The sequence below is a fragment of the Heptranchias perlo genome, chromosome 10 (assembly GCF_035084215.1).
Source record: "Heptranchias perlo isolate sHepPer1 chromosome 10, sHepPer1.hap1, whole genome shotgun sequence".
Lineage (NCBI taxonomy): Eukaryota > Metazoa > Chordata > Chondrichthyes > Hexanchiformes > Hexanchidae > Heptranchias > Heptranchias perlo.
Window position 1 is genome coordinate 63,708,750 of NC_090334.1, and position 25,762 is coordinate 63,734,511.

At 43.9% G+C, this 25,762-nt stretch overlaps 1 protein-coding gene across 2 annotated transcripts in view; it reads left to right on the plus strand.

Moving 5' to 3' along the window:
* The window catches only part of si:ch1073-416d2.4 (coiled-coil domain-containing protein 42 homolog), a 36,947-nt gene extending 11,553 nt beyond the window's left edge, over positions 1-25,394 (plus strand). Inside the window, exons 5-9 of one of the 2 annotated variants that reach the window (XM_067991052.1) lie at positions 13,127-13,209; positions 13,970-14,142; positions 19,896-20,006; positions 23,772-23,882; positions 24,627-25,394. In XM_067991052.1, the coding sequence (XP_067847153.1) occupies positions 13,127-13,209; positions 13,970-14,142; positions 19,896-20,006; positions 23,772-23,882; positions 24,627-24,836 (688 nt within the window). In that variant the 3' untranslated portion in view covers positions 24,837-25,394. Of the gene's footprint in view, positions 1-13,126; positions 13,210-13,969; positions 14,143-19,895; positions 20,007-23,771; positions 23,889-24,626 lie in introns of both variants that reach the window. The other variant, XM_067991051.1, reaches the window with a different exon arrangement.
* Positions 25,395-25,762: the final 368 nt, after the last annotated feature.

Genomic DNA, 25,762 nt, shown 5'->3' on the forward strand with positions numbered 1-25,762 from the left:
TAATGAGGAAAGGCAATATAAACTAAATGGTCCAGTTCTAAAGAGGGTGCAGGAACAGACAGACCTGGGGGTATATGTGTACAAATCTTTGAAGGTGGCAGGACAGGTTGAGAAAGATAAAAAAGCATACGAGATCCTGGGCTTTATAAATAGAGGCATAGAGTACAAAAGCAAGGAAATTATGTTGAACCTTTTATAAAACACTGGTTTGGCCACAACTGGAGTATTGTATCCAATTCTGGGCCTGCACTTTAGGAAGGATGTGAAGGCCTTAGAGATGGTGCAGAAAAGATTTACTAGAATGATTCTAGGGATGAGGGACTTCAGTTACGTGGATAGGCTGGAGAAGCTGTGGTTGTTCTCCTTAGAACAGAGAAGGTTAAGAGGAGATTTGATAGAAGTGTTCAAAATCATGAGGGGTTTAGATAAAGTAAATAAAGAGAAACTGTTCCCATTGGCAGAAGGATCGAGAACCAAAGGACACAGATTTAAAGTAATTGGCAATAGAACCAAAGGCGACTTGAGGAAAAACTTTTTCATGCAGCTAGTTGTAATGACCTGGAGTGCACTGCCTGGAAGGGTGGTGGAAGCAGATTCAATTGTGGCTTTCAAAAAGAAATTGGATAAATACTTCAAGGGGGAAAAAATTTGCAGGGCTACGGGGAAAGAGTGGAGGAATGAGACTAACTGGATTGCTCTGACAAAAAGCTGGCACAGGCTCGATGGGCCGACTGACCTCCTTCTGTGCTGTAACTATTCTATGATTATACCACATGATTAGATAAAAAGTGGTATTGTGTCATGTAATTATGTAAGAAATTATGTCACATAGATAAGTATGGATCATGGAGGCTATCTTGGCCACCTAGATCATTATTCCATAGAAATCCACTATCCTCCTATTACAGCATTTAACTGCCTCTTGAATGACACCAGAGTTTTTGCCTCCATGGCCCATACTCCGAAGACTACTCCAGGTATTAATCACCCTATATGTGATGAAGTGCTTGCTGATATAAGTCCTGAATTTGTTTTTTTAGCAGTTTGTGCCAATGTCCCATTGTTCTGCAGACATGGTTCAATTTGAAATACTGTTCATAAACATTTTCTATTCCACCTAGTGTCTTCTTTACCTCTGAGGTTCTCTTTCATTTGCTGCCTTTCAGGGTTGAAGCATCCAGGTTTTTACAACCTTTCCTCATAATTCAGTCCTCTGACACGTGGAATAAACCTTGTCACCCTTCTCTGCACTGATTCCAGGGCTCTGATGTTTTCCTTGTGCCTCAGTGACCATAGCATTCCAGATGCAGCTTAACCAGATCACTAAGTTGCTTCATCGGGACTATTTTACCATCTAGATGGAAGAATATCACAGCTTCTACACTATGCACTTTTTATATGAAGCACAGAAATGTGCATTTGGCACTGGAAATTGTTTTTGAGATTAATAAGTGGAGGAAAAATTCAGAGCTTGCTCTTTTTAGAAGTGTAATAGTTTACTTTTACTTAGAACAATGTAGAAGCTGTGTTACTTGGAATAATGCAATGACCTAGCAGGCATGTGATGCATGTGAGGGTCTGAATTATTTATAGTAATAAAAGGAATGGAAGTCCTGATTGGAAGAGCAGCTGCTGTTAATTTAGGTTTTAAGGACTGAACTCGGGACTTTTCTCATTTTAGGTGGTAACCAGATGAAAATCTCTGCTTTTGGAATGTTTCACTTTTCATCAAAAGTGTTTAAAACCCCTTCCAGGAGTATTTAGTACCCATAAGATGAAAGAACAGATGCTGTGTCCATTCTATTCCTATTTACAGCATTACAGTATGATGCCTGCAGTAGTCTTGTTGTGTGCCCTATGATGAACAGAAAGGCTGCAGTTTGCATCTTTTACATTGAACAGCTGACTCGAATGCTATCCTCATTTTAAAAAAAATTAAGAAAATAAAAACTCTTTGTCAAGGTTGTTTCATGTTCTTGTGGAAAAAAACTGTGGTTTCCTAATTGCTCGGTGGGTAGCTGCATTGCCTAGTGTCATGTGAAGCCATAGAGACCAAGAAACCTTCAAGTTTGATTCTTGATATATGCTGTTAGCTGATCTCAGCTGGGGCAGGGGTGGGAGTGCTAGATTTGACCTCAGTGGCTTGAGTTGGGGAGGAAAGAAAATCGAGTAGCTTTACATTGTTGATTGCTATTCAGTGTCCTCTGCTGGAAAGTATAGGGTGGATTTTATTCTTGAGGATGCCTGTTGGGTGATTGACAGGCACAGCGGACTGGAGAGGAAGCACTGGAGAAGAGGACTGGAAGCATTTTAGTTATGATGCTAGAAATGTGCTGAAAATTATTTGACAAGAAAAATGACCAATGAGAAAGTGACCAAAAAGGGAGAATTGATGAGACTGAATATGATGAGAAAAGTTACATTCTGTGGGCACATTATTACAGATCACAAAGAAAGTTGTTGGGAGTGTTTATTGTCTGGAAAAGTTGGTGGTTAAAGGTCAAGGGACAGGCAGAACATAGCTAGATGTAACATCAGGAGCTGATACAATCCACCTGTGTTAGAGCCCAAAAAGTATGTAAATTACTGGCCAACAAGCACTAGAGTGGAGAAGGTACAGAAAGCGAGAGCGCGCCTAGACCATGAGTATTCCACTGTTGTGCCTGCATCTGTCTTCCAGTGACAATTACAAATACATGAGTGTAGATTTTCCTCTTCATTGTGCTTGGGCAATCAGTGTTCCCCAGGTGTGGTGAAGAGGAAAAGGTGACAGGGACCCATTCTGTCAGGTCTCCCCCCTGTCTGTGCTGTTTCAGGCTCTCTTGGGGCTTCCCTAACTTATGTAAGCAGGGCTGTCCATTGGACTCACACAAAGCAGAAGGTTTGCAAGGGTCCCAGGGGCAGGCTGAAAGTTAAACAGGCAAAGTAAGAATTTTTTTTAAAGAAAGACCTCTTCATGATGATTTGAAGCAGCCAGGAGTGCAGGCCTGCACTTGCATTTGTGGGAGTACCTTCACCACACAGACTGCAGCGGTTCGAGAAGACGGCTCACCACCACCTTCTCAAGGGCAATTAAGGATAGGCAATAAATGCTGGCCTTGCCAACGACGCCCATATCCCTTGAATGAATTTAAAAAAAAAATTCCTTCCTGATTTTTTGATGCATAGCCAGAGGGGAAAAAACCTCCTAGTCAGTATGGTTCAGCTACTCACGGGATAAACGCTCTGAAGCATCAAGGGACCCATGACTGTGCTCAAAAGTCACAGTTTAACGCTACTTGTAATCATAACCAGAGGTTTCAGCAGTGCAGGTGGGTGTTTTTCCAGATTCAGGTCCTATTTTAATTAGAATAATTCTATTTTCTAGCAGCGACAGCACTCTACACAATTTGTATTCTATGCTGTTGGATAAATATTCACAGTTTAATTTGTTTGTGCTTTTGGGGCACTTATACATGGAGTGGAGCAGGGAGGAGGACTGGCACACAATCCACTGGGAATTAAATGGGCCATTTACACCAATTCCCTAGACACTGGGCTAAAGCGCCTGATTTCCAGGCTTCTATAAATCCACTGTTATGACATATTAGAGAGCAGCTCCGCTTGTCCCAGTGATTATATTTTGCTCTGTTTGAGATAAATGGGAAAAATGGCTGTTTTTAATCAAAATTAATGACCAGCTAATCATGAGAATGTGCAGTTTGAAACATTAGATTCCTGAAAATGGGATTTTGTGAGGAAAAGTTTTTTTTAAAAATCCACTAGTCGGGCCAAACTTACCATAATGATCATCTAACACTTCTCAAGCAGCTAACAAACCATGTACCTGAATAACTGTCAAAAGTCTATTAATTCAGCTGTGGAGTGCACGGTATTTGTGTGAAGTATGAAAAGCCCCTTTTACCAACACGGACACACCGATAACCAATGCAACAATGCAACAGAGATAGATTTTTAGTAGGGGACCATGGCTGTCAACTATACAAGGAGGCAACCATGAGGGAGGAATTCATAGACATTCACTCTTCTATGCTCATATAGTGAAGTGAGGAAATGTCCTCCAGCAGTGGCATGAATGGAATAGCCAGTTGGCACCATTCATACTAGCAGCAGTTCTGCACTATCATATAGTGATGGTGCAGATATAGGCACTAGGTACTGCTTATAAAAGCAGCGGGGGTAGATTTTGACTTTGTGCGATAGTGTAAAACGGGTGATAGGGAGTCGGTGGCCCGTTTTACATCTCTCCTGATTTTTATTTCCATTGACTTCAATGGAAATAAATATTGGGAGAGATGTAAAATGGGCTGCTGATTCCCTATCACCCATTTATGTGATAGTCTAAAAGTTAAGATCTACCCCAGTGAGTCCAAAGGAGACTCCAAACTGATGCAGATCTACATGGTGGATAACGTGGTTAACAGCCTTTCTCTATCCCAGGCAGCTCATTAGATAGCTATACTGCCACCTACTGGTGCTACGTCATCAGCTCGGTGAACACTTGGTGGTAGTGCACATCCATAAGGCAGCATTGAAAAGTTCACAAAACACAAGTGGGAAATACACCAACAAAGCACACAAGTCACCTAAATCACCAGCTATCTTTCATTGTGCAGAAAAAATAATGTCAATGCCTTGAAGGAAAACAAAGTGTCTGTTACAAATTCGGGTTTGCAGTAGATACCTTCTTGGGTTCGGTGGCATCTGTCACAAACACATCCCTTGTCCCTCACGTTCTGAGTTAACTGCTCAATATCTACTTACCCAATAGCGTAATCCAGAGGAGTAACAATGCGTCCCCTTGACATGCGAACTGCATATTGTGTCTTTTGCATGTGTCTTCACGTGTACTTCTCCAATCTTTCAGTGGGTGAATTATAAGACCATAAGAGATAGGAGCAGGAGTAGGCCATTCGGCCCTTCGAGCCTGTTCTGCCATTTAATGAGATCATGGCTGATCTGATTTTTACCTCAACTCAACTTTCCCGCCCTTTCTCCATATCCTTTGGACTCCCTTGCTGATCAAAAATTTGTCTAACTTAACCTTGAATGTATTCAATGACTCAGCCTCCACAGCTTTTTGGGGTAAAGAATTCCAAAGATTCACGACCCTCTGGGAGAAGAAATTCCTCCTCATTTCTGTCTTAAATGGGCGACCCCTTATTCTGAGACTATGCCCCCTAGTTTTAGATTCCCCCGTGAGGGGTAACATCCTCTCAGCATCTATCCTATCGAGTCCCCTCAGAATCTTGTATGTTTCAATAAGATCTCCTCTCATTCTTCTAAACTCCAATGAGTATAGACCCAACCTGTTCAACCTTTCCTCGTAAGACAACCCTTCCATACCAGGAATCAACCTAGTGAACCTTCTCTGAACTGCCTCCAATGCAAGTATGTCCTTCCTTAAATAAGGGCATCAGAACTGTATGCAGTACTCCCAGTGTGGTCTCACCAGCACTGTACAGTTGTAGCATGACTTCCCTGCTTTTATACTCCATCCCCCTAGAAATAAAGGCCAATATTCCGTTTGCCTTCCGGATTACCTGCTGCACCTGCATGTTGACTTTTTGTGTTTCATGTACGAGGACACCCAGATCCCTCTGTACCGCAGCATTTTGTCGTATTTCTCCATTCAAATAATATTTTGCTTTTTTATTTTTCCTCCCAAAGGGGATGACTTCACATTTTCCCACATTATATTCCATCTGCCAAATTTTTGCCCATTCGCTTAACCTGTCAATATGCCTTTGCAGACACTTTGTATCCTCATTGCAACTTGCTTTTCCACCTATCTTTGTATCATCAGCAAATTTGGCCACGACATTCTGTTCCTTCATCCAAGTTATTGATATATATTGTAAATAATTGAGGCCCCAGCACTGAGCCCTGCAGCACCCCACTAGTTACAGGTTGCCATTTTGAAAATGACCCTTTTATCCCGACTCTTTGTTTTCTGTTAGTTAGCCAATCCTCTATCCATGCCAGTATACTGTTTACACTTTAGTGAGACGAGGCCAGAACAAATCATTAAGCTGTTTTATTTCTCGAACAGCAAGTGAACATAGAGAACAACAGTTATTATCGGACACACTGGCCCCGATATTGGCGGGGAGGGAGCGGGGGCGACTGTCAGCGGCCAGGAAACCCGGAAAGGCCGAGGTCCAGCCGAATTTAATGGCGGGACCTCATTTTAATTTTTTTTCACCATTTCCTGCCCGGCAGCTGGCCAGATTGAGAGGCCGGTCACTGTCGGGCAGAAAGGCCTGCTGTGGAAGGCCACAGCTGGGGATTGGAGTGGAGGGAGAGCCCGCGGGACAAGGGGCGGGGGGGGGGGGCGGGTGTCGGAATTGGATCGGGGAGGGAGGCAAATCATGGCGGGGGGAGGGGAAGACATCGGATCGCGGGGGGTCGGCAGATTGCGACGGGTGGCAGAAATCATCAGCTATCAGAGGGTCGGCTAGTCGCGGAGTGGAGAGATGGCTGTGGGGGTGGGGGGGAACTGCCGATTGCGGGGTGGGAGGCAGATTGTGGCATGTTAGCTTAGGGGGCCGGGAGGAAGCATTCCTACCGCTCCTGGCCCACATGCAATGCTGGAAAAGCACTTACCTGCTGGATCTGGCAGTTCTTGCCTCCCTTTAGTTGCCGGATTTCCCGAGCCAGGGTATACCCAGCCTGCAGACTTTAAATCCAAATGGCTGGTAAAACTGAGGCATGCAACCTCATTAACTTATTATTGTTACCGACCCGCCTCTCGAGAGCGGGTTACTCGCCCGCGCCCCCAACCCACCACGGTTAAACTGGAAATAAGTGCATTTGTGGTGGGTTGGGCTCGGGTCTCACATTTTTAAGAATCTAACCTGCCCCCACCCCCCCCCCCCCCCCCGGCCCGTCCTGGGGGGTTAAAATTCCGCCCACTGAATTTCAATCAGTACAACTTATCTTTGGATCATCGTACAAAATAATGAACTTCCCCACGTTGGTGGGTCATTTTTCTGGACAGACAGAACACCTTCTAGTTAGTCTCCTTCATCCTAACTTCCTAAGTCTGTGAGAAAGACTGCCTGCTTTCTGTTTAAAAACCTGACCGTCAATGAGTGTTTTCTGTCTCTATTTTATTTCCCTGTGTTCACAAACAGATGTGGAGATGTCGGTGATGGACTGGGGTGGACAAATGTAAGGAGTCTTACAACAGCAGGTTATAACCTGGTGTTGTAAGACTCCTTACATTTGTTCACAAACAGAGGGGAGGGCCTCTGCGGAAGAACCCTTGTGTGGCTGGGATCAGGGGTTTCCTATAACAATAGATGTGAGGTGTTTATTGACTACTGAGACAGGCTAATGAATTTTTATTGTTCTTGATTTTTGGAGAAACAACTTCAATACCTAGCTCATTAGCATTTTAACCACCTTTTATCTCAATGCCTTTTTAAAACTTATGTGAATACACTTCATTGTAAAACCCAACATTTAAATGTAACTCTTTTCCAAATCTTTTCTGTGGAAAAATAGTTACAAAAAAATCCTAAAACATGACAAAGGCTGACTGCTATGCTGTCTCTTTGTGTGTGCCTGGAAGGTACCTAGAACATAAGAACATAAGAAATAGGAGCAGGAGTAGGCCATATGGCCCCTCGAGCCTGCTCCGCCATTCAATAAGATCATGATGTGGAGATGCCGGTGATCAACTGGAATCTTACAACACCAGGTTATAGTCCAACAGTTTTATTTGAAAATCACAAGCTTTCGGAGCTTACCTCCTTCGTCAGGTGAGAGAGGGGTTCTAAAAACGCATAGCATATATTAGGCTGGGAGACGATCACAGCAATCAAAGGTGTCGTTGGTGTTCAGACAGGTTAGCCATGGAAAACATTACATCCCAGTATACTGAATACACAGTGGGTCAGATAACTTTTTTTTTCCGCTGGTGGGGTTATGTGTAGCGTGACATGAACCCAAGATCCCGGATGGCCTCAACCGGGATCTTGGGTTGATGTCACGCGAATGTAACCCCACCAGCGGAAAAAAAAAGTTATCTGCCTTTTGGGTCTCTTTCTCTCTCTGTGTAATCTGACCCATTGTGTATTCAGTATACTGGGATGTAATGTTTTCCATGGCTAACCTGTCTGAACACCAACGACACCTTTGATTGCTGTGATCGTCTCCCAGCCTAATATATGCTGTGCGTTTTTAGAACCCCTTACTCACCTGACGAAGGAGGTAAGCTCCGAAAGCTTGTGATTTTCAAATAAAACTGTTGGACTATAACCTGGTGTTGTAAGATTCCTTACAATAAGATCATGGCTAATCTTCGACCTCAACACCACTTTCCCGTCCAATCCCCACATACCTTGATTCCCTTAGTGTCCAAAAATCTATCGATCTCAGTCTTGAATATACTCAACGACTGAGCATCCACAGCCCTCTGAGGATAATACTCTGTCCAACAGTATAGCTACTGTTAGGGGGCCTATAGACTACACCCACCAGTGTTTTCTGCCCCTTGTTATTTCTTATCTCCACCCATTCTACTTCCTGATCTTCTGAGCCAAGATCCTTTCTCACTACTGTCCTTATGTCATCCTTTATCATCAGGGCTACCCCCCACTCCTTTTCCATTTTGTCTGTCTTTTCGAAAAGTCAAGTACCCTGGAATATTTAATTCCCAACCTTGGTCACCTTGCAACCACGTCTCTGTGATGGCTATTAGATCAAACCCATTTATCTCTATTTGTGCCATTAATTCATCTATCTTGTTACAAATGCTTCGTGCATTGAGATAAAGGACCTTTAATTTTAACTTTTTATCATTTTTCCCTGATTTGACCTTATTCGCTGATGCACTATTATCGTTAAACTCTCTGTCCCTTCCTCTCACAATCTACTTATCTTTACCTGAATCACTACTCTGCTCTGATGCCCTGACTTTTCTCTTTAGAGTTCTAAATTTCCCCTTATCTGAACCCTTTCCCCCCCCCCCCCCCTTTCTGGTTTAAAGCCCTATGTACAGCCCTAGTCATTCGATTTGCTGGTTCCAGCCCAGTTTAAGTGGAGCCCTTCCCAATGGAACAGCTCCCTCTTTCCCCAGTACTGGTGCCAGTGCCCCATGAATCGAAACCCCTGTCTCCCACACCACTCGTTGAGCCACGCATTTAACTCTCTGATCTGCTTGACCCTATGCCATTTTACAAGTGGCTCAAGTAATAATCCAGAGATTATTACCTTTTAAGGTTCTGCTTATTAATTTGGACCCTAGCTCCTCAAACTCATTCAGCAGAACCTCATTCCTAGTTCTACCTATGTCATTGGTTCCTACATGGATCACAACTACTGGATCCTCCCCCCCCATGCTCCAAGTTCTTTTCCAGCCATGACGAGATGTCCTTAACACTGGCACTGGGCAGGCAACACAGCCCTCGGGAGCCCCGGTCGCGGCTGCAGAGAACAGTATCTATCCCCCTGACTATACTACCTCTTACCACTACCACATTCCTTTTTAGTCCCTACCCTTTAGAATGGCATCTGGTACCAGGATGCCATGGTCAGTTCACCCATCCTCCCGTCAGCCTTTGTTCTCATCCATACAGGTAGCAAGTACCTCATACCTGTTGGACAAGGTCAAAGGCTGAGGCACCTCCATCATTGCATCCTCGGTCCCCATACCTGCCTAACTCTCAGTCACATCCTCCTGTCCCTGACCATTGACCAACTCTAAACTACTACCTAACCTAAGGGATGTGACTGCCTCCTGGATCAAAGTGTCCAGATAACTCTCCCTCTCCCTGATGCATCGTAATGTTTTCTGTTCGGACTTCAGCTCAACAACTCTGAGCCGAAGTTCCTCGAGCTGCATACATTTACTGCAGATGTGGTTGCTCGGAATCTCACTGGTCTCCACAAACTCCCACATGCTGCAGTTACAACCTAAATGCATAAAAGTTCAAGAAAGTCCTGTGCCTGGATTTTAACTTGGAGCCAGGAAGAGAGCAGGGGGGAGGAAGTTTATCGGACACGAAACCCGGAAGTGAAATTGGCAGGTTGGAATCTGCGATTGCAACTTAATTGAAGGATTAAAATTTTACTTTCAGGTTTTGCGCCCGGCAGCCAGCCAGATTGACAGGCTGGCCGCCTGTCAGGCGGGAAAGCAGCCGGGGAGAAATCAGAATCTTTGGAGTTTGTACGGTGGGGAGATCGGGGAGAGATCTTTGGGTGGGGAGAGATGGGGAGGTGAGCAGTCGGAGATTGTTAGGAGATGAGCAGTTAGCCATTAGGAGGGGGAGTCTTGGATGTCAGGGCTGGGGGGGTCGCGGATGGGGGGGTGGATTTCGGACATCGGGGGGTGGGGGGGTGCGCGTCTTGGACATCGGGGGGGGGGTGTTGAAATAAAGGCACTTCCCTCATGACCCGGCCATTGCACTGGCAAGATTCACAAGTCCCAGGAAACCTGCGCTGGAGGCATTAAATTTAACCTGTTGGAGCCGGATTACCGCTGCACTCGAAAAATCAATCAATTTAACTACTCACCTGCCCCCAACCCACCCGTTCTTGGGGGTTAAAATACCCTCCGGGCTTTACTGGCCACTGGTAATGCCTGGCAAATGGTAGACTATCCTGTGGGTTTTTGTGGCCCAGTTGTCAATCTCAGTCTCAGCCTCCCTGGTGAGCATGTTTCTCCTTATGCATTGCTTCTCTGTCATTCTCAGGTGGTAGACTTGGTTGTGGTTGTCCCACTGCCAAAGAAGTACCTGCTCTAAGCCAAGAGACTTTTATGCCCATTATGCTTCTGGACCACACTTTCCTTCTCTCTCTCCTCCTTGACTGTGGTATACTGGTCAATGTCTGCCATACGCATGCCCTTGGGTAGAAAACTCCTCTGTGCTATTCAACCCTTTCACTGGTGTGATGATACTTCAACATCTTCTGCTTAACTCCAGTGGGTCTATTTTTCTCCAGTTGCTAATGTAAATGAGAGAGTGCAAATATAACAGGTTTCCCTATCAAGCAGAGGAAAATATACCCAATGTTTAACCTCCCTTTTCAATTTGCCTGTGCAACTGTTTATCATTATTGACTTTAACGAGCAAATTTCTGTTTTTTTGTATTTTTTTTGTATAAAGCAGTGCCAAATACAAAGGAATGGTCTGTTTGCAATGTTTTCAGATATTATATCCCTTTTTGTTCCTTAACATTTTTTTGTTAACATATTCAAACAGAGCAAAATATTAATGACTTGGACTTGGGTGTACAGGGCTCAATTTCAAAATTTACAGATGACACTAAACTTGGAAGTGTAGTGAGGAGGATAGTGATAGACTTCAAAAGGACATAGACAGGCTGGTGGAATGGGCGGACACGTGGCAGATGAAATTTAACGCAGAGAAGCGCGAGATGATACATTTCGGTAGGAAGAGCGAGGAGAGGCAATATAAACTAAAGGGCACAATTTTAAAGAGGGTGCAGGAACAGAGAGACCTGGGCGTATATGTGCACAAATCACTGACGGTTGCAGAGCAGGTTGAGAAGGTGGTTAAAAAGCATACGGGATCCTGAGCTTTATAAATAGAGGCATAGAGTACAAAAGCAAGGAGGTTATGATGAACCTTTATAAAACACTGGTTCGGCCACAACTGGAGTATTGTGTCCAATTCTGGGCACTGCACTTTAGGAAGGATGTGAAGGCCTTAGAGAGGGTGCAGAAAAAAATTATTAGAATGGTTCCAGAGATGAGGGACTTGGGTGTCCTGGTACAAGAAATACAAAAAGTTAGCATGCAAGTACAGCAGGCAATTAGGAAAGCAAATGGCATGTTGACCTTTATTGAAAAGTGGTTGGAGTACAAGAGTAAAGAAGTCTTACTACAGTTGTACAGGACTTTGGTGAGACCTCACCTGGAGTATTACGTACAGTCTTGGTCTCCTTATCTAAAGAAGAATATACTTGCCTTAGAGGCGGTGCAATGGAGGTTCACAAGATTAATTCTTGGGATGAGTGGGTTGTCCTATGAGTAGAATGGGCCTATACTCTTTGGAGTTTAGAAAAATGAGAGGTGATCTTATTGAAACGTATAAGATTCTGAGGGGGCTTTACAGGGTAGATGCTGAGAGGATGTTTTCCTTGGCTGGAGAGTCTAGAACCAGAGGGCATAGTAGCAGGATAAGGGGTCGGCTATTTAAGACTGAGATGAGGAGGAATTTTTTCACTCAGAGGGTTGTGAATCTTTGGAATTCTCTACCCCAGAGGGCTGTGGATGTTGCGTCGTTGGGTATATTCAAGGCTGCGATGGATAGATTTTTGGGCTCTAGTGGAATCAAGCGATATGGGGATCGGGCAGGAAAGTGGAGTTGAGTTTGAAGATTAGCCATGATCTGATTGAATGGCGGAGCAGGCTCGAAGGGCCATATGGCCTACTCCTGCTCCTATTTCTTATGTTCAGTTATGTGGATAGACTGGAGAAGCTGGGGTTATTCTCCTTAGAGCAGAAAAGTTTGAGAGAAGATTTAATAGAGTTGTTCAAAATCATGAGGGGTCTAGACGGAGTAGATGGAGAGAAGCTGTTCCCATTGGCAGAAAGGTCACGAACCAGAGGACACAGATTTAAGGTAATTGGGAAAAGAACCAAAAGTGACATGAGAAAAAACTTTTTTACGCAGCGAGTGGTTATGATCTGGGATACACTGTCTGAAAGGGTGATGGAGGCGGATTCAGTCGTGGCTTTCAAAAGGGAATTGGATAAGTACTTGAAGGAACAAACTTTGCAGGGCTACAGGGAAAGGGCAAGGGAAGTGGGACTGGCTGGATTGCTGTTGCAGAGAGCTGGCACGGGTTCGACAGGCCGAATGGCCTCCTTCTTTGGTGAAACCATTCTAGGATACTATGATTCTAAAATATAATTCCATGTTCTTCCTGGCCTTCTTCTGATCTCCTGGTTTATATTACAGAGAAATTTGAATACCCTCTACTCTTAATTCAAAGTTGCTTGATTCAAATTGTTGGATAATTCAATTTCTTTTGCACAAAAATGATCTTGAGTTATCAGAAGTAGACTGTAATTTATTATTCTGTTAGTAAACTTTCTACAGCAGGTTTTTCAATTGAATAAGAGCTTAGTCACTTTTCTAACTGTCCACAGGCAACAGAAACTACAGAAAAAGGTGTCAGATTACAAAGTGTATGAAAATTACCTCCTGGAGGTCATTGACAGTTTGCCTGAAAGTAAGTACAGAGTTTTCAGTTAGAAAGGTGAAACGTTTTGATTCTTACATTAATTTAAATGAAATTTTAACCTCTTGAATGAGAAGGAAAAGCTAGGAGAAATTCTTCCTGTCCAAAGTACTCCCCCACCTTTTTAAAAAAAAAACATTAACCACAGTATCTCATACCCTTTACATGTCTTCACTTCAATTGTGTATTTTCAGCTTCAAGGAAATCTGTAATTACATGTCTCTGCTGTCTTCGATTAGTGTGAAGATGGACAGTAAATTCTCTCATGCTGAACTCAGTTGCTGTCTTCCCCCCAGTTAATAATAAAACAAAGGTGGCTAGATTGCTTTCTATCACTACTTCTGTTTCTTTCTGTTTTTTCCCCCCCTATATGCCTATAAGTTAATACCTTAATATCACAAGCAGGAATGCAATAAAATCCATTAGCCCTGAAGATCTGCAGCGGTCTATCGCTTTAACTTTGGTGGAAGACCGGCAGAACCCCCAGGGAAACGGCATAAATGTTTTTAAGAGGTTTTTAAAAATTGCATGTCTTAGAAGGACATCTGCCAGAAATTGATTTTCATCTTTAATGTTGGGAAATGCAGTTTTACGGCATTCGAAATTCATTGACTGGACCAACAGCCAGTGATTGCCTGCATGTAATCTCGTTCTTTTATGCACATATAATGGTTATTGTAACAGTTTGTTGCTTGGTAAAAGTTACTCTGAACTATTGCAATTCTTGCTTTAATCTTGTCATATGTTTCAGACTACTTGGAGTATGGTGCAGAATCCCTGCTGATGAGTATCATTAGAAAGTATGAAACCTTCAGTGCCACCAATGAGATTCTGATAAATAATCTGAGCAGGTTGTCAGATGAGATGGAACAGAGCCAGCACAACTTGGAAACTCTGCATCAAGAATACGATACCACAAAACTCGTAAGGGTTGCGAAAACTATCAATCTGTTCACAGGAAATTTTCAGGCACATGGAGATAAAAGGAGAGACCAAAAATTTGTTCATGCATTCTATACATCCAATGATGCATTAGTACTAATTTTTTATTTAATAGATGGAAAAGCTGAGCAGGTCACTTAGCATCTGAAAGAAATAAAAGGCTAATGTTTGGATGGAAAGGGTCCCTCTAGAAAGATGAGGCTATCTTTCTCCTTTAGATGCTTACTGATCTGCTGTGCACTTTCAACATTTTCAGATTTTAATTTCAGATTTTTAGCATTTACATTTTTTTTTATTTTGTTGTTTGACAGTTATGACCTATAATGAGACAAGTTGGATGAATACCAAGCCACAGTGAGGCCTGTTTCTGCAATCATTAATTCAGTGGATTTTTTCCCCCATTTATTCATCTTTTCCATTATTGGCTCCATTATATCCCATCTTTCTCTGCCACCTTAACAACACTCATGGTTTTTATTACCTAATCTCCCTTGAGATCTTTCAGGTATATTTCCTCATTTCATTAGACCACATGCTTTGTAATATCAGGCTTTCCCATATTCTGTCTGTATTCTGTGTATTACTGTGCTTTCTTAGGCTATCTGTCTTTCAGTTTTTGTTTTACACTCGATACTACCTCTAGTTCTGTGTTCCAATTTCATTGAATGTGCAAATTCCAAAAATGAACAGACTGTGTTGCATGTAATCAAATCATCAACACTCGTACATTAATTCAATCACTATTCTGACATCAAATCATCAGCTGCTACTGTCCCATCACTGACGTGGTGCCATTTTACATGGAGCTAAAATGTAGTCTTTAATCTGTTAAAGATGAATGACAAGTACCAAATAAATACCAGACATTTATTTAACATAACTTCACAGAGGGAGTATTCAAGTTAATTCCTTATTGATGTTGCAAGTTATTTGATACATACCGATTGGTGTTATTTTAATGTCAGCAGTTACACCTGTTGTTAAAACAACACCAAAGAAAACCCAAGCTATACACCAAGAAACACAGATAGGTAAATGAAATAACATAGCAGTGAATTCCTAAAAGGGATGACTCTACAGGGTAATAATATGTAGTGAAAGATGTTGGAAATAGCAAAACTCATCAGGGAAATTACTTATAGTAACAAGAGGTTGGGTAATAACCTACTAAGGGCTATGGAGACACTTTTGTGCAAAGGTGAAATCTAGTCAAATACTTTTATTACCACTTTTGTGCGTTTGTGTTTTTTTTTGTTTGTATGGGCCCGATATTAGGAGGGAGGCAGGTTGGCGGGGGTGGGGGGGGGGTCGAGTGAATTCAGGGTGCTCCGCAGGCGATCGCAGCCTAATTGAAGGTACTTATGTGTGCTTCCGGGTTTCCCGTTCCAGACCTGCGCAGCGGGTGCACTACGCACCCACATTACAGGCTGTCAGCAGGAGGAGCCCTATTTAAAGGGGCAGTCCTCCAAAGCTCCTCCTGCAGCAAACAACCAATTTTGGAGCGTGGAGCAGGCCAGAGGCAAGGCTGCTCCAAGGTTCTCTGACTCCTCACTCCAGGTGCTGCTCGATGGGGTGAGGAGGAGGAGGGAAAGTCTGTTCCCATCTGATGGGAGGAGGTGGCCTTCCTCTGCCACCAAGAAGGCCTGGCTGGAGGTGGCCTAGGAGGTCAGCAGCAGCGGCAATGTGCGCCGAACCTGGGTCCAGGTCAGCCAAAGTGAGTATACTTACGCATTCTCCCACACTTCATCTGCCACATTACGTCCACCACCACACAACCCCTTCTGCACTGCCACCACAACGCTCTCACATCACTCCTCACATCCATTCAACCATCATCCTCACCTTGCCTGCACTTACTCACTGCCCCAGTTCCCATTCGAACACTACCATGCAACCCAATCCTCATACAATCTCATGGCTATGTCTCACATGCACCCTCCCATGCATCTCCCTCACGGTCACCCCCACCCACACCAATGCATGCAGTGGGTCACTACGCAACCATCACTCAATCACGCCTCTCTGTGTTTTGCCTTGATAGGAGAAGAGATGCCAGAATGCCCGGGAGAGAGCAAGGACCGGAGGGGGCCCGCCACACCAGGTGGTCTTAACAGACGCGGAGCAGCAGGCATTGCAAGTAAGCCGGACGTTGGAGTGCCTGTCCATGGCGGACGCCGAGACTGGGAGTGCACAAGCGGCTGGTGACAGAAATCTAACACTCAGCACTCATGATAGCGAATGATCTTAGCATCACTTGGCATCTGCAGCACCTCAACATCTGTCCACACGCTTAACATTGCTTTCATTCTCTTGCAGGGTCATCTGCGAGCGCCGTCACTGCGGAGTGCGATTCCTCAGAGGACCTGCCGGCCTCTGAGGGTGCATCGTCACATCTGAGCCAGCCATCCACCAGCGCAGATACACACACCTCGGTGGGTCCCCGTCCTCACTTAATTGGGCTTGCACATGGTGAGTCACCACACACATGTGAGCACGAGCAGACCCTGGTGGCAGGGGCAGCGGTGGAGAGTCCGTGTCGGTGGGAGCACTCTTCTCCAGGCTCTGCTCAGCTGGACCCAGATGCTGAACCTTGGGGGCCAGCCATGAAAAGGAGAGTCATCGAGGGGCAGCAGCACATTGCCACGAGCACTCTCCACAATCGCGCAGAGGATGGATGAGTCCATCTCCTGCATGAGTGGAATACTGTCACAGGGACGTGAAGGTACCTCTGAGATAGTGTCGCGGGTAGGTGCGGGAATGTCTGCAATGGCCGTTCAGATTCAGGGTGAGCAACATTCTGCCGCCTTAAACAGGCTGACAGATACCATACAACTGGCTTTTCAAGGCTTCACACAAGTCCTCCAAACTGTCGTTTAGCAGGGTGGAAGGAGTGATGTGGGCCTGGGCCAGGAGAGGGATGGTGTTGAAAGGGGACATGGAAGTGGGGACGTCACTCAAAGCGCTCCCACGTCTCACCCGTTGCCCCCCTCTCAACCAGTACCCGGAATGCTGCCCCCTGTCCAGGTGGCGAGTCTGTCCCTGCACAGGTGCAGGTGGAGCAGTCTTTGGAGGGACCCTCATGGGCAGCAAAAACCATTGGGCGTCCACACAAAGCATCTCATCGGTCAGGGCATGGACAAGAGCATCCTGCCACTACCTCTGCTGAAGCCACAGGGGTAGCACCATGTAGGCGTTCCCGTAAACGTAAGGTGAATGTTTTGTGAGCACAAAGGGGATGCACAAGGGCGTAAGACAAAATGTCATATTTTTGATTTACTTTTGTTTGGTTTGCAAAAAAACATAAAAATTTGAGATCACCACTACTGCCACATCTTTGCAAATCTTGTCTGGTTTGTGCAATAATTCCCTTTCCTGAGGATCACCATGAAGACCCACACCCGATGCCACCCATTGTGTCACTGCAGAGTGGGTACAGGTGTATTTGCAGGGCTCTTTTGTGCAGACGGCTGAGAGACGCCGGCGATGTCCCCGGTGGCACCCTGGAAGGATGCGGAGGAGAAGTTGTTGAGGGCAGTGGTGACTTTGACAGCGACAGGTAAGAAGATGGTGCTCGGGCCAGTCGGGAGCAGCTCGGCATCAAGGATGCTGCAGATGTCCACGACTACATGTCGAGTGACTCTGAGCCTCCGTGTGCACTGCTCCTCCGAGAGGTCCAGGAAGCTGAGCCTCGGTCTGTGGACCCTGTGGCGAGGGTAGTGCCTTCTGCGACGCATCTCTCTCTGCGGTTGCCCTCCCTCCTGCTGTGCAGGTGGATGTGTCACAGCACTGTGTTGTGGAGCTCCACGTGTCAGAGGTGGACGGCGTGGATGGCGAGGCTGGTGATGCTGTTCGTCCTCTGAGGAGGTCATGACTGCAGCTATGGTGGCCCCCATCCGGAAGATGTACGTTTGAGGGGGTCCACAAGGTAGGTAAATGTGTCTGCACACCGGGGTTGAGGTTGCAAGTTGATGATTTTTTTGTGTTAGGAGGAGGGTGGTGCAGGCCTCCTGCAATGAGTGAGGGTCTCCCCGCCACCCCCACACCTGTGAAATGGACCTTTGCAGCTGCCACAGGCTGGTGGCTGCAACATGTCCATTTCAACTCGGAGTGTTTCCCCCAGTACGGGAAACACTCACAGTTTGGATGAAAATCCCACCCCTCCTAAAATATCCTCCAAATCAGGTCTCCTTACGACCTGAAGTATCAAAGTAATTTGTTTAATTGGGATCCCGCCGGCTTTAATTGCTGGCGGGAGTCCTGCATGCGGGGGCTGCGCGCGCATCTAAGCGCGTCACTGGGGAACCCGGAAGTGGGAGGGTTGGAGCCGGGCTCCAGACCCACCCCGGGATTCCTCAATTTTCAGAGCCCCCCCGCCACGAACGCACCCGCTCGGACGTCCGACAATCGAGCCCTATGTGTTTGTTTGTGTGCGTCATGAGCTCATTCAGAGAATAGTGCAAGTGATATCTTCAATTTTAATTTATATTTTTTAAATAATCATAATTAGAAGTTGACCAAAGACTAATTTTCCTAAAATGCCTATTTATGTTGAAGATTCGTGAAGATTTAGCACCTAGACGTGCCCCAGTGGCTCAGTTAGTAAAAGCACATAGGAACAGGAGGAGGCCATTCAGCCCCTCAAGCCTGTTCTGCCATTCAGTTAGATCATGGCTGATCTGTATGATAACGCCATACATTAGTCTTTGCTTCTATCCCTTGATTCTCTTACCTAACAAAAATCTATCAATCTTTCTAGTCTATATTTCTAGTCTAGTATCAGTATGGTACTGAGTCATATAAACAGGAAGGTCCTGGATTTAATCTCTAGACTGTACCGAACTAGCTGATCTCTGTACAGATCTGTGGGATGCTGCAGTTGGCCTCACCACCTTGGGCTAGGGAGGAAAGTATCAGCCAGGGATGCCAATCCTGATTCCTATCTAGTGAACCCTATTGAAAAGGGTGCATATTAGAGTTAGTGTCCTGAAGCAGTGTGATACTGACCTGAAGTAATATGATTCTTAACACTGGCAAGTGGAGCATGAAGTTTTACAAAGTGCTACTTTTCATTTAGCATATTTTTGAATTTTGTCTTACCACAGTAGGCAATTTAGTTTCTAGCGAATAGCACTATTAGATGCAGCTCCCTTTACTGTACCTAACCTAAGAAGGACATCCCCCACTGCACTAATTTGACATTTATCCATTTGTCACAACCAGCTATCCTGTGCCTTTCTAAATGAGATTGCCAATTAATATCAAATTATAGGCAGTTTTAAGGTGGTGGCTCATTACACAAGGAACTAGATTGAGGCTGCCCAAACTCATTTTCCATAGGATTCTTACAGGCAACAGACAGAATAAACTTTCATTCCATCGCTTTGCACTGGAATCGATGACAGGTGCTGGAGTGAAAGGCTACCAAGCCACCCAATCCCCTCCTTTTATACTGCAGCAAAAATGACACAATCTGTTCTGATGCTAATATTGGATTATAGCAACTAGAATCATTTGATTAACTGTCAACTTGACTCTGAGTCAGGGTTGTGGGTTCAAGCCACGATCCAGGACTTGGCATCTTGGTAAATAGTTGTGGGTTAGCAACATTCAATTCTATATTAATACAGGTACATTTTGCTTCTTTTCACCATGGTAACTGAAAATGTTCATTACAGTATTAGTTGTACAAGTCCTTTTGGCTGGCTTAACATCTGAAAGACTTTGTTTTTAAATAGATGATTAATAGTCAACTTTCACTACTTCGAGTGGAATGCGATGAAATAAAGGAGAGGAACAAACGGATGGAACTGAAAATAAATCTACACCGAGGCAATTTTATTCACCAGGTAAATCCAGAGGTGATCAAGGAAAAAGTCAAAGAAATGGCAGTGACAAGAAAGGATTCAGTTATTAGTACCAGAGGAAATATTACTCACCAATTAAAATGAGGCATTAGAATCATTTACAAATGATGTCAAGTAATAAGTGAAAAAAAAAATCCTGCAGTTTAACTTTCAAACCAAACTGATGGACCTCCTATAGCTTATCATTGAGTGGAGGATACACCATTTTATAACAACGGGAACATTATAATATGCAACATACAGAGTATTATAATATAATTGATCTCCCCAGCATTGCTCATAGCCAAAAAAATGACTTCTTTCTATAACTGCTGCCCTTTTTCCTTCCCTAATTCTGCTTTTTTAATTCTTTTTCTTTTGCTCCCTCCATCTTTGTCGTCCATCTTTTCTCGCTCTCTGGCTCTCATACACTTTTCTTACTGTGATGTTTGTTTCACTGTGTCTGACTGAGTTTTATTATTTGAATCTCACTCCATTTGTAAATCTTCTCTTTTGTATATCTTCAAAGTCTCTGTGTGGATGTTAAACATGTTCTTCGAGTGCCCTGCCCGCCAGGGCACATATTGGGTATTGCAGGTTGCCTTTCCACCTATTAAAATGAATTGACAAATTATGGGAAGCCCCCTTCGATTTCCTGATGTACACTCCTGGGGTATAATTTTAGCTGGGAGCGGGGAACCCAGCGTGTGCGTATATATTCACATGGGGAACCTGGAAGTCAAGTGTGTGCGTTGCAATCTGCGATCACAACTCAATTGAAGGTAAGTATTTGTGCTTCCAGGTTTCCCACGCACCAGGCAGCCAGATCAATAGGCTGGCTGCCTGTCGGAAGGGAAAGGAGCCGCAAATGGGAGAGGGGCAGGGAGGGAGAGAGAGATTGTAGGACCTGGAAAAAATTGCAGGGGTAGGTGGGGGCAGTGGACGACATCGGGTGGGCCTTGAAGAAGATCGGGGGGGGGTCCACCATTGGGGGGAGGGAGTGCGGCCAATCGCGGGGGTCCGATCACGGCAGGTGAGCTTGTTGTTGGGCCTAGATGAAAACTCCTGCTCTTCCGGGCCCACAAGCAGTACAATAAAGGCACTCACCTCATAGATCTGGCCCTTCCCGCCTGCTTTCATCTGATATGAATCAGGAGCGATGGGAAACCCGAACAGCTAAGGTTAAATTCATTTGACATTTGTAATGTACAAAAAATTAAGTGCCTCAACTATCGCAATGAGGTACAATGCCCCTTTAAATATTGGCCTGCCGGCTTTAAGTTAGGACGGTACTTCTGGGTTTCTGGCATCCAATCGCGCCTGGGTTAAACCCGGAAGTGGGCATGTTGGAGCCGGGATGCGGTCCCGCTCCAAAACCAAACTATTCTTACTGCCACCCCACCCCCAACCCACCCGTACTTGGGGGTTACAATTACCCCCCCCCCCCCCACCCCCGGTGTGTGAAGCTGTGTGCCGGGAGCAGACATTTCTCTTGTATCTATTTCCTTTTTTTAAGGCCCAGGATTTACAGGAAGATAGGAGATAAAATATACTGGATTGGAGATGGGGGTTGGGGAGAGGCTGTCTGAGAATGCTGCAACATGGGCAGTTGAGAGAGAAGGTGAGGCCAGAGTCAGGCAAGGAAGGACGTAGATAGGAGAGGTTGCTGCTGCCACAAGGAAGAAAGGAGTGGGGGTTGGAGGGTGGGAGGGAGTCAGTAAAGGGGGCTGTGGCCTGGAAGGGAGAGAGGAAGAGCTAAACCTGGGAACAATTTATGGGATTTGGAGATGGTGGGGTTCTGGTAGAGCCCAAGTAAGTTGCTTGGGTTTGAAAGTACATATTTGGGGTAAACGAACAGGCAGGTCAGGAGTTAACTTGAGCTGCATGCATGCAGGGGTGGGCCAGTAAGTACTCACACCAAGTGAGCAATTAGGTGGGCAAAGAAACACAGGGCAGGCAGAAGACCGTCATTCCTTCATGGTCCACCTGGAGTCATTATTGGTTCACTACAACTGGAGTCAATCTCAGCTCACTGCAAGGATTCCCACCTGATTTCTTTGAAGTTCGAGAAGGTCTGTGGGTGTATCAAGGCAAGCAAGAAATTACTCTGCCTGTCAAAGTGGGCCAGATTGGAAAGGATCCTGTGCGAGTCATGGTATACTGGAAATGACTCCAAACAGATTGGGTAAGACTTCAGATGGGTTGGATTGGGCCACAGAAGAAAGCACGGAGAGCTTGGAAATTCTTTGGAATTTAGCTGAGGCGGTGAGTGGAGTTAAAATGAAGAGAGATGGTCCTGCTGTGATTAATTGTAACACAGTCAATTGGGAGGAGCCCAGGCATTTTCAGGAACAAAAACAGAAGTCCAAATTCAAACTCCAGCCAAATATTCCAAATTAACATCCCGGCTCCCAGCACAAGTGTAGGCCTCGCCGAAGAAAAGTTTTCTAGAGATTTCCAACACTATACTGACAATTTGATAACAATAATAAGTATTTTCATAGAATCATAGAAAGTTACAGCACAGAAGGAGGCCATTCGGCCCATCGTTTTATTCAGATTTGTTTATTTTTATGGGTTTCTTATGTTATAAATTTTTCTTTTCCTAAATTTTCAGCTGGGGTAGAAATTCAAACTGGCAGATCAAACTAACTTCACAAAATTTTTGGAGTGATTTGGTCATTTTTCCAGTTTTTAAAAAAAAATTGTCAATATAATTGCTTGGTTTTCTGCTGCTTACTCGTTTCTCATTGGTACTTACCAAATGAATGAAATTGCATTTATTCATTTGTATTTAGTCAATTGGATATTTGATTAGCAGTTCAACAAATGTCCTCATTTTAGCCGATCATTAAAATGCTCGTTTGACAACTTTGGGTGTGAAAGGCGTGAAGTGACCGGCACTTATTAGATGCAAAACTTTTAATTATAAGGATAGAGCCTGGACCCTGAAACACTGCTGGACTCCCATACTAGAGACACAGGTTTGAAAATTAGCCTTGACTTATATTTGAATGCATATGCTTTTCTTGAGTTAGTTTTCCCAGTTCTCTGCTTTCTGCTGGTTAGAGAAGCTTGTAATAATTGGGCAATCCACCTTGGTGGAGCAATGGAAACTGTCTTGAAATAAAAGCTACTTCTCCTGTCAAACAATATGGACGTTGGTTGTGGAGAAGTTCATGGCACAGAAGTACTTGCACTACCCAAGCAACTGAAGGAATACAGCCCATAGGCAGGGAGGATAATTTTGTCAGGAATGCTAGGGGGATAAGGGAAAATCTAATTGATTTTAAACCAATAAACAAAGACTTTCTACCTTTTGTGTACAAAAATGTTTTGGTAGACTTGATTGCCAATGTCAACCACAATAGCACTCTAATTTATGGGTGGAACTTTGACCTTTAGTGGGGGCACAAGACAGCGGGAGCAGATGGGCCGCCTGTTGTACACCCCACCCGATTCTCCTTTCCTTTGAAGTCAATGAAAGGAAAATCGAGCTGGGTGTGTAACGGGCGGCCAATCTGCGCCCAACCATTTTACGCCCCGCTGAAGCTGAAAGTTCCACCCATAGATGCAAGACGTTAAACTGCAAATGGGCATGTAAGCCTGCATTTTCCGATTGGGTCTGCCCAATATACAGGTGTATGTAAGGAGGATGTGATTGGAATAGTGGGTGGAGATCTGTAATGCTGGATCTAAGCAACTTTTCTGGGTCATTTAATGCCATTTTCAAAGTGCTGATTCATTCTTTATTCTTTCTCTTCATAGAGTGAAGAGCTTGGTGCTCTCTTATTGGCCATTAATAATCTGGCTGATCAATGCTATATCAAGCATTATGGGACACTAGAGGAAATTGGCATTTTGACAAAACTGGACATGGTAAAGGTCAGAATGTTTAACTTTGCTAACTGGATAAATGCAAGTTATTATTGAATGGTACTGACAGTCACTCGCGGTCATTGATCTACACCATTAACAATTGTTGGCTGCGAAGTTTCTTATCTTTAAGTCAGTTACCATCAAGTGTTATTGAGTACAATAGAATTACATAGAATGTACAGCACTGAAATAGGCCATTCAACCTATCTGGTCCGTGTTGGTGTTTATGCTCCACACAAGCCTCCTCCCACCCCGCTTCATCTAACCTTCACCTAATCAGCATAACCTTCAATTCCTTTCTCTCTCATACCTAGCTTCCCGTTAAATGCATCTATGCTATTTGCTTCAACTACTCCTTGTGTAGAAAGTTCTACATTAAGTAGCATTTGAACACAATAGCAATCTCTCCAAGAGGAACTGGAACAGGTGTCTGTAAAGTGTAACAATTAACACATTCTTTTCAAGATATCCTGAGCAGAAGCTATGACTATTCACACCGTACATATTTCACATATCTGAAGTATTACATCTAAGCAACGAAAAGCATTAAAAAAGGAGTCCTATAACACAGGGCCTGAGAGCTCCTTACAGACAACACCAGTAAATATTGGTACGTCTATCATTCATTTCATGAAAGAAAGACTTGTATTTATATGAAATAATAAACTCTACATAAATGCTTGGAGTTGGAAGTTTGCTTATTTTTAGATTTTCAAAACTAATTTCTTTTGTTCTTACCAATAGGAGTTCATCATGGAAAAGAGAGTTGTTGCACAAATGACAGTACACACTGACTCTGCATCAACTTTCACTGGCACCACAGACCAAAATCAGAGCAAACCAGGAGTAACTAATCAGCTGAAGCCACAGACCAAGACCTCGCTTGGAAATTCCAACAAAACAGTAACTCATCAAAAGAATAAGTTACGGCCAACAAACGGCAAGGCTCGATGAATGGCTTTTAACATCCTTGCTTCAAGAGGGAATTTTATGTTTGCTGTTTCTTTCAAAAATTGTTGGTGTACTCAGCCACCATATTACCATAACATTACAGTGCCCAGTGGCCTGTTATTGTCAGATGTGAATGAATTGGCAATGGAGTGAGGAGTGAAATATTTATACAGCGCAGGTATCCCAACTTTATGTGACTGCACTCAGGAAAGAAATAATGTTGATCAATGTACTAACAAACCATCTTATATCACAAAAGACATCTCAAATATTTGCACTAGAATTCTGGCAAGAAGATTTTTAAATAATAACCGTTTGAATACCAATCAGTAGATGGTCAACATGATTTGACTGGAACAAATGATCTTTAATTTTGTGACTGTGTTGGTTTATATGTATCTTGGTTGCATATATTTGAATAAAAATTTGAACTGCAAAGGTACAATCACCATTGCTATCGACATTTGCGATATAGCTCTTCCTCTCCTTTCTATCATGCTGAATTGCAAGAATTAAAACTATACTACAAAATCAATAAATCATGAACAAAATTGCAAATGTTAGCAACACTGAACTACTGACTCTATATCTGTATTTAGATTTTCTCTAGACAACGCAAAGAGATTCTTCTGTTATTTTCTAATTATGGGTTGCTAATTCAAGTCATTGGTTTCTTATTAATCACATTACTTCCTTCTGTACAATAAATAATTATGAGGAAGTAGTTCATGATTAGTGATAGAAGGGGTCCCATTGAATGTAAGTAACAAATTTACATTTAATCATCCTGTATTCAACTTTTGGAGGGAAGTTCTGAAGATATAATTTATGGAACAGCAGAAAGAAATAAGAGAAACAAAATTGTAAGAGAAAGGGAACAAACGTAATGAACGATTGTTTTAAACTGAGACACAAATCTGTGTGTAATA